At 33.2% G+C, this 17,787-nt stretch overlaps 2 protein-coding genes across 8 annotated transcripts in view; both read left to right on the top strand.

Moving 5' to 3' along the window:
- Positions 1-6,700, top strand: part of LOC140057328 (uncharacterized) — a 138,415-nt gene extending 131,715 nt beyond the window's left edge. Inside the window, exons 180-187 of one of the 3 annotated variants that reach the window (XM_072102946.1) lie at positions 154-398; positions 823-958; positions 1,168-1,464; positions 1,669-1,698; positions 1,937-1,965; positions 2,293-2,397; positions 2,723-2,765; positions 6,080-6,700. In XM_072102946.1, the coding sequence (XP_071959047.1) occupies positions 154-398; positions 823-958; positions 1,168-1,464; positions 1,669-1,698; positions 1,937-1,965; positions 2,293-2,397; positions 2,723-2,765; positions 6,080-6,417 (1,223 nt within the window). In that variant the 3' untranslated portion in view covers positions 6,418-6,700. Of the gene's footprint in view, positions 1-153; positions 399-822; positions 959-1,167; positions 1,465-1,668; positions 1,699-1,936; positions 1,966-2,292; positions 2,398-2,722; positions 2,766-4,066; positions 4,899-6,079 lie in introns of those variants that run through there. The other 2 variants (XM_072102962.1, XM_072102953.1) reach the window with 2 other exon arrangements.
- Positions 6,701-9,100: 2,400 nt separating this feature from the next.
- LOC140046755 (aladin-like) lies at positions 9,101-15,936 on the top strand. Of its 5 annotated transcripts, none has more exons than XM_072091490.1 (12): positions 9,101-9,135; positions 10,461-10,604; positions 11,624-11,807; positions 12,505-12,596; positions 12,740-12,885; positions 13,326-13,469; positions 13,914-14,034; positions 14,281-14,405; positions 14,625-14,864; positions 14,993-15,142; positions 15,423-15,507; positions 15,653-15,936. In XM_072091490.1, the coding sequence occupies exons 2-12, from the start codon at positions 10,473-10,475 to the stop codon at positions 15,773-15,775; spliced, it is 1,542 nt and encodes a 513-aa protein (XP_071947591.1). In that variant the 5' UTR covers positions 9,101-9,135; positions 10,461-10,472; the 3' UTR covers positions 15,776-15,936. The 5 variants fall into 5 exon arrangements, with proteins under 5 accessions (XP_071947591.1, XP_071947599.1, XP_071947574.1 ...); XM_072091498.1 differs by lacking the exon at positions 9,101-9,135 and adding an exon at positions 9,154-9,179; XM_072091473.1 differs by lacking the exon at positions 9,101-9,135 and adding an exon at positions 10,124-10,253.
- The last annotated feature ends 1,851 nt before the right edge of the window (positions 15,937-17,787 follow it).

The following is a 17,787-nucleotide window of genomic DNA, read 5'->3' as shown; positions in this document are numbered from 1 at the left end:
TATTAAGTAATGAAATGGATGTAAACCAATAAATAGAATTGTCTTCGTGCAATAGAACTAATACTGAATGGCACATGATAAGAGATTAACCAATTAAATGACAAGGATGTTATAAACTACAAAGACATTCTAACATTGTTTCTGTCTGTACAGAGCCTGCTTGTTATGAACCACTGACTGAAGAAGATGCAGAAGATGATCGAACTTCAAGTCCTGGTACTGGTTCTTCACTTGATGAAGGATTTATACCAGATGTTTCTGAAGGAGCATGGGTTGAAACAACATTCCTCTATCCAGTTCAATTGGCTGCTATTGTGTTTGAAGATGTTGGAAGTGGCATTGTCAGTGCCATACAGGTGACATTCTTCAGAGGAGATTTGTCAGTTGAAGCAAGAACGGTAAATAATGTTTTCTTTCAAATTTGTATGCAAGAATTTTTTATTATGTTGACTTGTAAATTGTATTTCCATTGTAAACAAAAATCGCTCCAGTACAACAAAGGTATCTTTCAATCAACACACAGAGAGATAATCATCTGTTATTTTAAAACCATGTTTATTCATGTACTAAATATATGTGCAATTATCAACAAACAAAAAGGAACACCAAAGATTCATTTTAGTAGCTTAAAGAACCTTGTCTAAGGACACAAGCAAGACAACCCAGCTTCAACTAATTCCCTTCTCACAAGCTAATTCAATTGCTTACCATTACACCATATTTTTCTTTAAAGTAACATTTAGAAGGCCCTATAAAGTTGAATAACACTGTGTTTACCTGGCCTAAAACTGAAAAAATATATATTATGTTTCTAATTGTTAGAGTTATGAAGTGGATTCACCAGTTGTCAGACTAGATGGATTAGTTGGTCCATTAGATAAAGTGAAGATTGTATTTACAAGCTCCGGAGAAGAACCTGTAGCTGTGAAATTTAGCTTCCGTGGTTGTAGAGTTGAGGGTAAGTATCTATTTTGTGCAATATAATATCTTACTTCTGAATTTAAGCACGTTCTCAAACTTTATAGCAATGTGGACCTTCTAGGACCTTCGGAGGAAGTTGTATTTGAATATTACCTGGTTTATTTAGTACTATTTCTAGGGTTGATTGGAAAGATACCAAATAACAGTTAATGTTGACACACTCTGTTACATATTATTTCTTGTCAGTTACAACTGAGACAACTCATGTTACAACAACCACCGAAACTACAACCAGGAAACCAACAACACCATTGCGTACAACTACCATTACCACAACCAAGACTACACCGTATGTTACAACCAAAGAAGAAACAACCATATCACCAACAACAACTGTAACCACTGTAACAACTATGACACCAACTGAGACAACGACCAAGGTTACCACTGCAACTCCGACAGAAACGACTGTTGTTGTTACAACAGAAACACCAACTACCACAATGACAACAACTAGAACCACAGCTGTCACAACTGAGAAACGTGAGTATTATAGACAATCGGTTTCACAAGCTAAACCTTACCTATAGTTATGCTTGTCTCTTATGTGAGTTAATTAAGTGACTTAATTGGAGTGCAGTGATGATGATGAAGTAACTATTGTATTATGTTGTTTTTTAACCGTATTTGATAGTGTTTATCACCGAGTTTTACCATATTTAAATGCTTTAATTGTTTGTTTTACAGCAACGACAGTACCTTCAACCACTGAGTCATGTAAGTTTAGAATAATTTGTTTACCAAAATATGTCTAGCCTACCAAACTGTAGTTTGCAAACTCAAAATTTGCGATATTTACAGGCACATGAATCTCCAGAAAACATGACAGCCTCGACTGCTAGGATTAAAACTAAAAAGGATTATTCCATTTCTACTTTCTTGCTTTTTCTTTGCTGATTTTCCTTTGATTAAGATAAATGTAGTTACTGTATACAATTATTTATTTTTCTTTCAGATTGTATGTACAATGGCGTTAGATATTCGGTACGTTCTACTCTAACTACTTCAATATCTATTTTTCATAATGTTAAATGTAGCCTAAATGTACTAATACTAGTCCTTAACAGATTTACAATCAAAAGAATAAATCATCTTGAAAAGAACACCAATTGGTATTGAACCATTATTGACATGTGTTGTGCTTTGTTAAGGCTGTCAATAGAATCGGTCAACGAGAGAGAAATCATAGGCCTATCCTGCTGTACCACACCACGCCTTCCCCTCATAAATGTTTTTGTTTAATCGCACAGTTATTGATTCACCTAATATTTTGTTTGACTCTTAATTGTAATTGTTGTATTATTTTATTAGCCTGGTGAAACCATACCTAATAATGACCCATGTAGTACCGAAATCTGTACCTATGATGGAATTCAGGATGAGAGAGTTGAATGTGAACCACTTGACTGTCCAAATGTAAGTATTATACGTTCAATCTTTCAAAAGTACATTACTATAACACTACGATTTAGGTAACAATAACACTAATATGACACCATAGAGACTTAGCTGGCATGATATATGCTTAAAATAAATAGTATTGCATTTTTCCATTATGCTTTCATTATCTAAGCCATACTTTATTTCCTGGTGTCCTACAAGCCTAATATTAGCAGTAATTATTCACCATATAGACCTTTATTCAACATTATGATTTTATATATTATTAAACACATCATTGATTGAGAGTCAACCTCATGACTATACAGTTACATTTAATTAATTTTCTTTTTTTTTTCAGGGAAACCCTGTTACTCTCGAAGGTGAATGCTGTCCAGTATGCGGTACGAATTGTTTGCTTTTCTCTGTTGTTTTTAATCTTTATATTTATCAGTTAAATTTACTATAAATGCCACATTAGTTCATTCGAACATATAATATTATTTGATAATTTACCTTAATTTATTTGGTTAATACTACCAAAACCCGTCAATAATCTCAAAGAAAAACAGATGATGTATGCATATAAACATGCTTAGGATTATGTATGCATCAACGTTTCTGTGTATAGTGACTAAAAAAAATTAGGAGGATTGAATTTTTCAAAATACAGTGCTGCAACAGGCCGTACGACCAAAGTCAACGCGAAACAAAATAGTGTACATAAACATATATAGTCATATTTTTACTAAAATATTTTCCAGGCCTGGGAAATCATTGACTAATTTGAGGGATTTTTTATATTGGAAACCATTTGTACAATTATTTTACTTTAAACCAATGACATATTAACCCGTCATGTAAATCTGTTCAAAAGGTATTGAAAATCTATAAAACAATACTTCTGAGGCTACACTTCTTTTCTTAATATTAAACTCCACTCTTTAAACTTGGAGACCCGTCCTATCAAAAGGCTGGTCCCACTAAAGTGTATTTTTCATTTATTCAGAAACTAATAATAACTACACCTGTGTAGGCCTATTAAAATAACATTGGATAGTGCAGAATACAATCCTCTTCATATACAGTATATTAAGCACGGTCTACACTATCAAATTAGTTTGACAAAAACAGTATGATGTGCCCAAACATGGTAGTGATATGATATCATCATGTCCATATATGGGCACCCCAAATGTTTCTGTCACATAAAATTTGATATTGTGGACCGAGCTTTACTTGCTAGGTCATGTCCATCACCTTCTTTAACTTAGTAAAACTATAGAAATATGCCTTTTCATAGCAATTTGTATAGAGTTACATTTATGGTTCATATTAGACTCTTTTCTCCAACGCTATTGTATACTGCTAGTTTTTGTGTTGGAGATTTCCTCTCTTATTTATCTGTAGCGCCTCTCCAAAATTCTGCATCTATCACTGCCCAATACCAATGAATGAATGAATACCCAATGAACAGTTATGTTGGCTTGTACAATGTTTTTATTTTATACTATTAGAATTTCAAATGCATTTAATAATCGATCATCAGTAGGCCTAGTTATATCTTTTGGTCATAGTCATTTTTTCTTTCCATTTTTGTTCTAAATTTCAAAGTAAATTTTTAGGACTTTTTTTATACATTCAAATGCAATTGATTGGTCACCAATTTTGTGTTTTCTTACTAATGCAATATCTTTAATTACAGACGTCAACAAATGTGATGTACATACAGAGTATGAAGAAGAGTTTACAGTGGATGACTGCGTCGCATCTGAACCACTCATCAAGACGTCATGCGCTGGTCGTTGCCAGTCAACAACTAACACCACAACCACTAAGCCATACATCGAGTCCAACTGTAACTGTTGCAAACCGATATCAACCTCTAAGGCTACCTTGGAACTGTCTTGCGCAGGTGAAAGAATTGAGACATTGGAGTACTACGTGATCGAAGCATGCAGTTGTGAGTTATGTGAGGACATAAACAATGAAGACTTGGTCAGCAATATGGGCTTCGTAAACGGAGAAGAGTTACCCTAAATAAAGAGAACAACATATAATTTAAATATTTATTTTAAAACCCTTCCATTCCTATTTTGTTTAAATTTAACAGATTGTAATAGTTTAATTGGAGTACAGTATTATTAATTTTAAAATGAAATAAAAATTGACAAATGTGAAAATTGAAAATACAGAGAAATCAGCCTGTACTCTTTATAAATAAGATTATTTAACTGTGTATGTACCACACACAAAAGCTAGAGCCAGCGGAGCAGTAACCTTCAACAATGAAGTTTGCTCCTAAATGGAAAAAGTGTGATGAAGTTCATATGATAATCGATAGGCCTAAAATTAATTGAAACACATTGATTTAAATAACAATTAACAATACCCCAAAAAAAATACTAAGGAAGGAACAAGAATAAATTTTAAAAAAATAATGAAATACAGTAATGAGACCTTAATCTATGTTTTATCATTTTGTCATTGTTTAATTAGACAACCTTATATTGAATAAATTCCATTCCAAGCATTAAGTATTGTCTGTGTGTGCTTTCTGTTGTTGTTCATTCATCAGTTGAAAATTATTTCCATTTGCATATAAAATATACATAGAAATTGTGTTTGCTCTGAGATATACATAAGTGTCACTATATAAAAAAGTGTCACAAGAATTAAGTGCAGGAATGGCAGCTGGATAAAAGCTATTACAAAACATATTTGTATGAGAAATGATGAAAACTGTTGCAATGAGATGACAAATAATTATTATCGAATTCAAGATTTTAGTAAAAAAAATATGCCAACTTGTGTTTTTGAATCAATCGTATTGAATGTATAATAATATAATAATAATACACACATTTACCAAATACATTGTATAAGAAAAGGTATTTTATTTCAACCAAATACCATCTGTTTTATCGTCATCTTGTTCTCTGCTCTGGTTGTTATATTTTGGGGTTAATTTCAAATTATCTACAACATTGTACTGTGTTTTTCATCAATTTGATCAGTTATACCAATTAATATTCAAAATAAGTAACAAAGTGAAATGTGTACTTTGGTATGTGCATTCCAAATTTCTATAGTTATATCTGCGGACCGAGGATCGTGGATATAGTATAATTATTGTGTTTGTCTTCTCTTGTCGTATGGTATGTTGTTGCACTGTATTTTTGTATTCGTAAAGTTACAATAATTTTTTTTTTAATAAATTAGCTAAACTATTTTATATCTTAGCGATATTATTCATTATAATATCTCTATGATTGTATTTGATTTAGTCTATACAGTTGCATTGATTTTGAAAATTACGATTCAATTATCCTCCTTGCTCGAATAAAGGCACACTTTCCTTCCCTCACCTTGAAGTAAAAACATACGTGCCGCAAAAATCTACAGCGCTAGGCACTACAGTACTTGTTTTTTTTCTGAAATTCCTGTAAACATTATTTGCCCGCCATGCAGAAAATGTAGCTTTTGAACACGCGTTGTAATTCGAGTACTGTTACTAACGCTTGGTTCCCACTTGGACGCAACGCAAGCTAGCCAATCACAAGCGGTAGTTTGGATGATCCATCGGGCATCATGATTGGTCAAATTACACTTACGTCAGGTTTTGTCAAAGTGGGAATCAAGATTTCAATCTTGAAATGAGTCACGTCGAAATAGTCTGTTATTACTGTATTAATACAATGTTCTTTTTTGCGTGTAGTGGACTATAAATGTAGAGTGCATACTGAATATGAAGAAGACTTCAAAGTAGATGACTGCGTTGCGGTTGAACCACTGCCTGTGACGTCATGTGTTGGACTTTGTGACTCCAGGTGCAATGCCACAGCCGTTGCCCCATTCTTTTTCTCACATTGTGAATGTTGCAAGCCATCTTCTACGACCAGTAAGCTCCTGCAACTGACATGTCCAGGAGACACGTCAAAGACTCATCAGTACACGCTGATAGAAGGTTGCACGTGTGACGTGTGTGAATATGAAGTTCACACCAACGACAGACAGATGGGCTTTGTCGGTGGCGGACACGGTGGTCATAATTAAAGCATGGACCTATAATGTATAGGTCAATGATTGATTGTGTTTGCCTATTTTAACTTTAATTTGTAGCTCACGACCTTTTCAACTCCACTTCCCAAGCCACAAAATTGAGACATAGTTTATAAGCACGATACATCATCAAATTATAATTATAAAATAGTTCATCCATTATGTAACTGGCGAGTTACTTGCTGTTTGATTCTTTTGAAAAGAATTACCATTCGAACAAAATAAAATAAATAATGTAGGACAAATATTATTTTAATTCAATTATATTAATATAACAATAATAACAATTATATATATATATATATATATATATATATTAAATTATAATACAGAACCCGATTTAGGGATTGCTATCAGTAATGGCAGTGGAAGAAGCAAACATATTGTGGTAGACATAAAATAATAACATAATTACCTTTTAAATAGGTCTATCATCCTTTCATGAAGGAAATAAATCGGTTTTAAATTCTGAAAAGTTTAATGATTTATTAAAATTGCACAGTGCACAACCCTGATTTTGCTTTTTTTTTCAATTTAGCTTGTATGTTGTGCAATAAATTCCCTTTGCACATGCCAACTGTTGTTTAGGTTATCATTAGTACTATACACAAAAAACCACAAAAAAAATGGTGACGAATTTAGGATGTGGAGAAAATATAAGCAGTCTTATCACTCGACTGAGATCAATATTATGCTGATGCCGTATACTATGTACGGTAGTTGTTGCCCGTGCAAAGTAATGTCTTTCAACCGGCTGTTGATCAAAATCCAGTATGCTGACTAAAGCTCTGTCTACACTATCAAACTTTAGGTGACAAAAAATGTGACGTGCCCATATATGGACGTGATGAAGTCATACCACTACCATATTTGGGCATTCACTACCATATTTGTGCACATCACACTTTTTTTTTTTAAACTAGTTTGAATTCTGTCAACTTAAATTATTAAAACAGTCAGCTAAACTATAAATAGAAAAAGAAACCTGAAACAATTCAATTTCAATTTTATTTACTTTAGGCCTCTGGCCCCTAGTTATTAACAAAATAATAATTACATTGAAAAATAAACCATTTTATGGTCCGCAAGATAAATGGATTAATTAATTTCGTTCTCTAGGCAAAACATATATCTTAACTTATAAGCATGATAAATATATTTAGATAGATTATCAATAATTATTGGATCCTGTGATGACATTAAACGGCAGAATTTAAAAGTATTTGGATTTTCAAAAAATAAAGAAGGTATACATTTTTTTCTGATTTCCTTGTAACGAGAGCAAACCGTAACAAAATGATATTCATCTTCAACTTCATTTATATTAGGCCTACATATAGCCTATTGCTGCGCTCTATTCTTTTCCATCTTCCCTTTTCTACCTCTAGTTGAAGTGTGCCCAGTCTTAGTTGACTTAAAGCTCGCTTATATCTAGTATCAAGGGTCTGTAGTTTTGTTTGTTTGTTTGTTTGTTTTATCTTTATACTGCGTGACCTCTTCAGTCAAAGACTGATCTCCCAGAGGGCCCAGTTGGTGATCAGTGGCTGTGATGTAGGCCTACTAATACACCGGGGTAACCCCCTACTCGTCTCGAAAGATGTACTAGGTTCTTTAAAGTGCACACGAGCAAGTTGTGTACACTGGACCTACGGTTTATAGTCCTTATCCGAGAAGACTCGTTCTACCACCAGAACCATGGAGTGAGTGAGCCTCGAACCCATGCCGATGTTATGGCTACGTGATTACGGTTCCACTGTCTTAACCGCTCCGGCCACTCACTCACTCAAGTAAGTATCCATCTACTCCGAAATTGTTTTTGAACATTTTGTAATATCTTAATTTTGAAGAAATATTTATGCTTTAATGAAAGGATTGACGTTCCATATCGGTTAGCCTTTCTTATATTTTATTAATTATATACAATTTATCAAGGACATTATTTTGTGAAAACCATATGTTTCCATGACCAATAGAGCATAACATATGTTTTACATTGCTTACCCAACAATTATTATTATTATTTTGCGCTTTATGAAGCGCAAAATAATTTATAACAGTAACAAACAGTCACCAGGCTATATCAAATATCTTGATTAGAGTGACACAGCAATAGTATCATTGCAAAGTAGGTAGGCCGCCTATACACATGTCTAATTAAGACATATAAATTACCACTTGCACGGTGCATGATTTAAATTACAATTGTGTAAGGTTATACACTTTACGTTATTCACAGGCAACTCGGGATTAAAATTCAAATCCCCTTTTAAAAAAAGTGGTGGTGTAGGCCTACAGTAGGCTATATTAATTCAATATGTAGGCCTTATCTGAAGAGCATCAATTTTACAAAGACAGGTACAGTACTATTGTTACCAATTAAACGACTGTAATCAGTAAAATTCATATCTTACACAAAAAAAGTATAAATTCTACCCGGAGCTACCCTTTAAGTATAGAAACTAATTGAAAGAACATCAATTTTACATAGATTAGTACAGTGCTATTGTTATTACAATTACAATAGTTACCAATTAAAGGATTGTAGGCCTAATCAGTAAAATTCATATCTTAAAAAAAATCCTATACCTGAAGCTACACTTTAAAAATTAGGCCTATATAGAAACTTCCTAACTTTATTGAACATGTACGAAATCCACTTTGGTACACCGAATATACCTCCATCATGCATATGTGCGCGAATTTTGTATTTTGGTGAGATACTGTAGTGTAGTAGGCTAGTGTAAGAAGAAAATAATGTAGGGATGGGGTGGATGCTTACTATGATTATAACCGATTATTTCAGAACTTTTTTCTAGCCTAGTAAGGATATTACTAGGCCTATTATAAGTATATATGTCAGGCCTAGGCCCTATCCTTAGTTAGGCTACTGCACTACGTTTTATTTGATTTTATTTTAATAAACACAACAGGAAAGAAGATAAAAAAAGAAGAAATGAAAGACATGAAATGATGTATTCAGTGTCAGCAGAAGTAAAATAAATTCTAGTAATTGATGGAAAACATTTTTATTATAAGTATTGTATTACTGTACATTACATTTCAATAAATTATATCTTTCTGTTTTTGTTGCATTTCCTATTTCCATGTATTTGAAGAGGTCTTTCATAGGTGAATAAAAAATGTTATTAATAATAATATACTTCTATAAAATCTTAAAACAGGGAAACCATTAGCGTTTCTAGTATAGCTAGTGATAAAACACTAAAACAATTAATTCGTCATAGCTTGATTATTGTGTTATAACATTAACAATGTAACTCAGGAATGAAGTACTGTAATTCTTTTTATTCATTTCATTTATTTATTTGACCTACAAACCCTAATGTAAAATAAACTAAAACAGAGGAAAATTGGTCAGTAGGCCTACTTATATCTTCAAGAGTCAGCAGTTCCATATTTATCTTCTTTTCTGTGTGAAATTCTACTAGTAAAATGAAAGAACAAATTAAAAACATAACATAATTATGATGATACCCACAATGATGAATACAGCAATTGTATAGTATTTCTTTTCTTTATTAAAAATACGAAACGCATGTCGGAAATAATGAAAATTATAAATATTTGGTGCGTGCTTTAAACGTTAGTAACTACGCCCTCTATAGAACGCAACTGTTTACTCTATTAATAGAGTTAATGTCCTGTGAGGCCTCCGTACTTTTATCGGCAGGCCTAGCAATGATTTTCGCGAAGCTAAGCTGGCGATGTATTTCCGAAGGGTGCTCAGTATTAATTGATTAAAAATAGTTTTAAATAAAAAATTATCGATTTTTTACAATTTTATGATTGCAGAATGTTGTAGACAACTCGTGAGTAGGTTGGATGAAGATTTTGAGTAATTTTAAGGGGTGGGTACGAAACTGCATTAGCGCCTGTTATGACTGTTCTTAATCTTGGTCAGTGATATTCTAGGCCTAGGCCTAGTCGAGAACCTTTCATTAATTTCATAATCGTAGCATAAAATCGCCTTTCCTAGGCTGAATCACCAACGTCTGACAGTATTTTATTTTCAACAGAAAAGACAAAAAATGTCAATTTTCAGTACAAACTGTGTTCTACCCCCAAGTGACCATGTGACTACTTGCGAAAAAAATGGAGAACTTGTTTATAGACAAACAGATGAGGCAAACCAATCATTGAACCAGGAAGTACTGTTCCAGGTAGGTTTAGTGACAAGGTAATATAGATATAAATCAAATATCACTGATAAATGTTATGGGATAAATACTGTATATATATATCTTGATGATGCAGAAATGGTAAGGAATATCCATGAGTTCGAAACTGTCTGAGCTGTACCATATTGCTTACAAACAATTCATATCCAAATCATTTTCCTTTTGCCTGAATTTTGTTTGGTCAATTGTCTTCCTCAAATGTTTGGTTAACAGACACTGCACCGTGGAGGAAATGTGCATACAGTTCTGTTGGTATTGTTTAGTTTAGTTTAGTTTAGTTATAATGGGAAAGTTTAGGCGAGTGCCTTTTTAACCCCATATCAACTACATTGTGTCGATGCGATTCTTGAAGGTGTTAGTGGTCTCAGAATTAACAACGTCAGCTGGTAAACTGTTCCAATGGTTCATTACTCGTTGCGAGAAGGTATGTCTTCTTCAGTTCAATCCTTTATGGAAAATAGGCTTGAAAAATCTCAGGTGATGTCCTCGAGTAATTTGGCTAATGTTACTTCTCATTTGGAAAAAGTCATCCTTGGCTACACCCTCGAAATCTTTAACAATTTTATATGCTTCAATCAGGTCACCTCGAATTCTTCTGTCGTACAAGGTTGTTAGGCCAAGAAGCTTTAGTCAATCTTCATATGAATATGAACGGATACATGGAACTAATTTAGTCGCACGACGTACTCTTTCAATTACATTTATGTCCTTTGAAGATACGGATTCCATACTTGAACACAAAATTCGAGATGTGGGCGTACATAATGCTTGTAGATGACGTTAAAACAATCCTTATCCATATATACGAAAGTCCTTCTGATGCTTCTTAAACAGTTCATGGCCCGCTGAGATACTTTGGCGCAGTGTTGGCTTGGTTTACAGTCATTAGTAATTAGTACTCCTAGATAAGATCAAAGGAGTATCTTGAAAAGGCGAGCTTAGCGTCCTGCTGTTTGATTACAAAAATTATAAAAGTTCAGTTTTTATGATTTATTTTTTAGAAAAGTAATTACCCAACAGTTGAACTGGAAGTTGAAAGTTTACGTTCCTTGGCAACTGAAAACAATGTAAAGTCCGCATTTTTGACATGTGAGGAGACAAGATGGAAACGAGCTATGCAAGCATGGCATGAACAAGGATTGTGTGGCGTCTTAGAAATGATAGCTGATGAAGACAGTGATTCAAGTGAGTATTTGATCATGAACTTTGACCTCACTGACAACATTTTTTTTTAATATGACATTACATTATTGGTGGTGTAAGTGAGTTATGATTACCTGGTATTCATATCCGAATCATTTCTAGCATAATTTCCCAATTAAGAGCACATCTTTGAGGACTCCAAAAAGTTTCTCCTTCATAATGTTGTCCCGTGAATAGAGGTTGCCTCTTGCCCATTTCAGGATTTAATAGTAAATGTGGAATAATTGCAACTTGCAGCCTACTGAGCTGAATTGCACACAGGTGGGTTTCACAAATTCCAAAATACACACAGAAATGCACACCCTAAAGTCAATTCTAAACTATCAAACTAGTTTGGAAAAAAGAAAGTGTGATGTGCCCAAATATGGTAGTGATATGACATCATCGAGTACATACATATATATCTCATTTTATTCATTTAAAATATGAAAGGGTTCAATGAAACAATAAGAGATACAGTTTACTGCGTAACTTCCTCGGTTTGTACTTAACCTCAAAATGTTAAGCACTTATTATACAGTAAGATGGTAAAATATATTTGTGATTATTAAAACAGAACGTCATGTTGCAGAAAATATCCTATGTAATAAATATCACATGTAATTATTGTCATTCTGTCTGCATGACAAAATTCCAAAAGTTATTTAAATTTGTACATTTATTTAAATTATTATTACAGGTACTAGCTGGACCCCATGGCTAGCCTGTGCAAGTTTAGCAGTAGTCCGTTGGCTCAACTCACTCCATGGATCTCTTTATCCACATTTAGTGGTAAGTTATTTGTTTGTACTTTAGATACTTATTTGATCTGCCCAATGCCAGAAAGTTGATAAATTAATATAATATTAAATTAATTATTCAATCACTTGTGTTATTAATTAATTCACATAATCTTAAACAATCTTTTTTTTCAGCTATCTAATGAAGATATGATTTCAGAATTTACGTCAATTCGTAATTGGAAAAAGTCAGAGATATGTGCATTTGCATGGCATCCGCACACACCCAAATGTGCTATTGCACTCAAGGACAACTCTGTGAAAATATTTTCTGGAAAAAGGTAATACTCAAATATGCTGAACTCTACTTGCGCAATGTTTGCAAACAAATATTACTGTATACCCATTTGAAAAAAAAACAACTTTAAATGCCTTTCATTGTGAAACGAACAAAGGGCAATATATATTTGAACCCTATATGGCCTATTCAAGGAAAACCCCAGTTAAAAATTAACTTTAAAACGTCAAATAATTTCTTCATAAAGGTAACCCCAAAAGCTATGTGAAACTTATTTATTTATGAGTATACTCAAGTGTCTAACTCAACTACACATTTTAATACTGAGTGCTCCAGCTTTAAGCATCTTGCTCCTCAATTTCATACTGATGCTCCGATTTAAATATACAACAGCGTTCCAATAATATCCAAAATCCCTTGTTGTACAGTATTGTTATTTAGTTGGATTGCATAATATATGTTCTGCTTTTTATTGGTTTACAGTGAAATTGTGTCTAACCTTAAACATCGCCTTCAACAATGTGTGTCTGCCTTGGCCTGGAAGCACCACTCTGCCTCAGTGCTAGCTGTTGCTTGTAAAACCTGTATCCTAATTTGGAGAGTTGATCCTTCATCATTATCAACAAGGTACTAATATTTTAGGGTTGACATTTAATTCTGGTGTATAATATCTAGTAATATAATATCTCCTGAAGTCACCCTACAGTACAATCTCTTATCTTCTATCAACTAAATTTCTGGTACCCATTCTATAGTCACCAGGTACAGTTTCTTCATCAGTACTTCTATGAATAGATGACATTTTTTTTATGATAAACAGGGCTGTCAGGCCTTGTCTTTCGAAAATCGCAGGTGTGCTGTAGTGTGCTGTTTTTATCTGAGTTTGTAGGAGTTTACCAAATGTAAGTGTGCTGTAAACCGCACACCTTAAGGCCATTTTTGGGGTGTGCTAAGTGAGTGATTTTTCAGTTCACTCGGAGTGAAACTTGCATTATACATGCCAGTTGTTTGTCTTCACAGCTTTCATGTAATTTAATTCTTTTACGTATCATTTAATTTTTTTCATTCAAGGCCAGCAGCAAGTGCAGCACAAGTGTTGGCATACCAAGGTCACGGTCCAGTGACCTCATTAGCATGGGATCCAAAAGGAGGTTTACTTGCATCTGCTTCACCTAGTGATACGGCCATGTTGGTAAGACTCAGACTTATATAATAAGACCATACTGATTAGAGTATGATTCTCACCTTTGTGAATAATTGAAGTGGAATTATAGCTTGGTGGTTTAGAATCTTGCCTTTCAATTCAAGTGTACTCCAGGGTTCAAATCCTGGATTTTTCTCATGACAAAAAAACTCCACTTCCAAAGACTTTGTTTGTGTAGAGCTCATAATGTTTGTTTTCATTATTTTAGCATAGTTAATTTGTTTTTTATTGCAGATTTGGGATGTTGCAAAAGGTGCATGTACTGTTCTTCGTCGATTTGGTGGCGGAGGAGTATCTCATTTAAGATGGTCACCTGATGGGGAAAGACTTTTTGCAGCTACACCATCGCAAATGTTCAGGTCAGTAAATGTCTTTGATACGAAAATGTGTATAAATAGGGTTAGGGTTATCTATTAACTAGCTGCATATTAAGGGTGAAGAGAGTTGCCAATTTGGAAGGTAGTAACCACCTCAATAATAATATTAACTGTTTAATTCCTTGTCCCAAACATTTTCTTGATATCTTGAACAAACGATTAATTTCTATGAATACTTTGTTTTTTAAACTATATTTTTAGAGTATGGGAAACACAAACATGGCAGTGTGAACGTTGGACGCAGTTGAACGGTCGCTGCCAAGCAGCTTGCTGGAGTCCTGATGGCAGAATGCTGTTGTTTGCAACTGAGAATGAACCAATCATATACTCTCTTAAATTTAACAAAGAAAGTACAACGGATCTGATTGGTGGATCAAAAGCAGCCATTGTTTGCGCTGACCTATCAGAAATTGCTTACGATCAGGAAGATGAAGTTATCAAGTATGTTTATTTTTTTAGTAAAATGTGTACATACTGTATCTACATACATTTAGATATTCTGTGGAAATAATCTTATGTATGTGATTGTTTACTGTTTGTAATGTGGAGAGTAAATTTTATTTTCAAAGGATTGGAGGCCTTGTACAAGATATGGTTTTGAATGAGACTGGGGAGAGGTTAGCTGTATCATTCAAGCCTAATGAGAAAAATGATAACCTGTCAAGTTTGGTGGCGCTGTTTAATGTCAGACAAATGCAACTACTTGAGCTCATTCCAATGTGAGTTTTACAACTGAAAAGAAACTTGAGAAAAACATTATTTGTATTTATTTCATAATTTATCATTGTTGTTCTATTTTTGACTTTCTGTTTTTTAAAAATTTTCATAAATCAAAAGGGGGAATAACTGCGAGTTCTTTATTCATATTTTTTTTTGTACAAATCTTACAACAAGATTAAGGTGAACAAAACTAAAAAGTGTGGAGGGCAATCAAATCTTATACCTTGGTTTCCCAACCACTAATAATATTTAATAATGTCGATTTGTTTTCTGGTTTAGTGGTTTTGTTCAAGGTGAACCTGGTAACATTTTGCAGATGTTTAGTTTTGAGCCAACTTTTAACGAAGGTGCATTATTAACAATGGTTAGTATTACTTTACTTTGTATTCAATTCCTATTCACATGGTGTTTTTGTTAATTTGAACAGTCGCACATTCAACCTCTGAAAATATTCCCCCATTTAACATATATACATTAATTACAGTACAAAGTTTTATTTTTGTAACTAGGTATGGGAAGATGGTAAAGTTACCTATGTTCCTTTATTTTTTCTGTCGTCACACGATCTTGAGCAACAACAAAACAATTATCTTCATTCGATACCAGATCAGTTTCCACAGCAACAGAATTGATTTGATTTAAACTGGAAATATACCTTCAATGCAGAAATGATTTTGTATTGAATTAAAAGTATTTGAATAATATTTATATTAGAAATATGATTTAATAAAACTTTTCTATTGTTATTATCATGTACACTTTGTCAATTGTAGAATAAACATTAAATAAAACTGAAATATGACAATTTTAGTATGTAACTATTATGTTACCGGTGTAAATAGTATTTTAAGTAAATAATGAACATGCAAAGAATCACATATTACCTCAACGTATCTTAAAAAGTAGATATTTTGGCAATTTATCGGAAAATGACCAAAGTTAGACCTTTTGTTTTTTTACAAACAAGGGGACTATGACTATAACATGATGATAACGCAATATATGCGCATATGGCAATATTATTGCATAATAAATGAATTTTAAAATGTCGATATTTGGGCCATTTTTGAAAAAAACTCTGTACTATATATAGTACAGGGAAATTTTCGAAAAATGGCCGATTTTCGACCCTTTTATTTTTTGTAACCACTTTTGACATAAATGGTTACTATAGTATAATAAACATGCGCAAAGTCGAATAATGGGTTCTGCGCATGACAATTGTGCTATGGTAACCATTTTTTTCGAAAAATAAAAAAGTCGAAAATTTGCCATTTTTTGGAAAATCCCTGTGCTATAGTACATGGAAATTTTCGCAAAATTGTCCGTTTTTTTACCCTTTTATTTGTTTAGATAAATGGTTACTATAGTATAATAAACATGCGCAGAGTCGAATAATGGGTTCTGCGCATGTCAATTGTGCTGTAGTAACCAGTTTTATCAAAAAATAAAAAGGTCGAAAATATGCCATTTTTTGAAAAATCCCTGTACTATAGTACAGGGAAATTTTTGTAAAATGGCCGATTTTCGACCCTTTTCGTTTTTGACATAAATGGTTACTATAGTATAATAAACATACGCAGAGTCGATTAATGGGTTCTGCGCATGTCAATTGAGCTATAGTAACCACTTTTGACATAAATGGTTACTATAGTATAATAAACATGCGTAGAGTCGAATAATGGGTTCTGCGCATGTCAATTGTGCTATAGTAACCAGTTTTATTGAAAAATAAAAAGGTCGAAAATTTGCTTTTTTTTTAAAAATCCCTGGAAATTTTTGTAAAATGGCCGATTTTAGACCCTTTTATTTTTTGACATAAATGGTTACTATAGTATAATAAATATGCGCAGAGTCGAATAATGGGTTCTGCGCATGTCAATTGAGCTATAGTAACCACTTTTGACATAAATGGTTACTATAGTATAATAAACATGCGCAGAGACGAATAATGGGTTCTGCGCATGTCAATTGTGCTGTAGTAACCAGTTTTATCGAAAAATAAAAAAGTCGAAAATTTGCCATTTTTTTGAAAATCCCTGTGCTATAGTACATGGAAATTTTGGAAAAATGGCCGTTTTTCGACCCTTTTATTTTTTGACATAAATGGTTACTACAGTATAATAAACATGCGCAGAGTCGAATAATGGGTTCTGCGCATGTCAATTGAGCTATAGTAACCACTTTTGACATAAATGGTTACTATAGTATAATAAACATGCGCAGAGTCAAATAATGGGTTCTGCGCATGTCAATTGTGCTATAGTAACCAGTTTTATCGAAAAATTAAAAAGTCGAAAATTTGCCATTTTATGAAAAATCCCTGTACTATAGTACAGGGAAATTTTCGTAAAATGGCCGATTTTCGACCCATTTATTTTTTGACATAAATGGTTACTACAGTATAATAAACATGCGCAGAGGCAAATAATGGGTTCTGCGCATGTCAATTGTGCTATAGTAACCAGTTTTATTGAAAAATAATAAGGTCGAAAATTTGACATTTTTTGAAAAATCCCTGTACTATAGTACAAGGAAATTTTCGTAAAATGTCCGATTTTCGACCCTTTTATTTGTTGACATAAATGGTTACTATAGTATAATAAACATGCGCAGAGTCGAATAATGGGTTCTGCGCATGTCA

The sequence above is a fragment of the Antedon mediterranea genome, chromosome 1, assembly GCF_964355755.1.
Source record: "Antedon mediterranea chromosome 1, ecAntMedi1.1, whole genome shotgun sequence".
NCBI lineage: Eukaryota > Metazoa > Echinodermata > Crinoidea > Comatulida > Antedonidae > Antedon > Antedon mediterranea.
This window is presented reverse-complemented; position numbering and strand designations above follow the sequence as displayed.

Bases quoted from the DNA above. Each gene is read 5' to 3' on its own strand.
- LOC140046755 (XM_072091473.1), top strand. From the start codon at position 10,227: ATGATTGCAGAATGTTGTAGACAACTC. The intron at 12,597-12,739 runs GTAAGTTATTTG...CTTTTTTTTCAG, and splicing joins CTCTTTATCCACATTTAGTG to CTATCTAATGAAGATATGAT. The intron at 12,886-13,325 runs GTAATACTCAAA...ATTGGTTTACAG, and splicing joins AAAATATTTTCTGGAAAAAG to TGAAATTGTGTCTAACCTTA.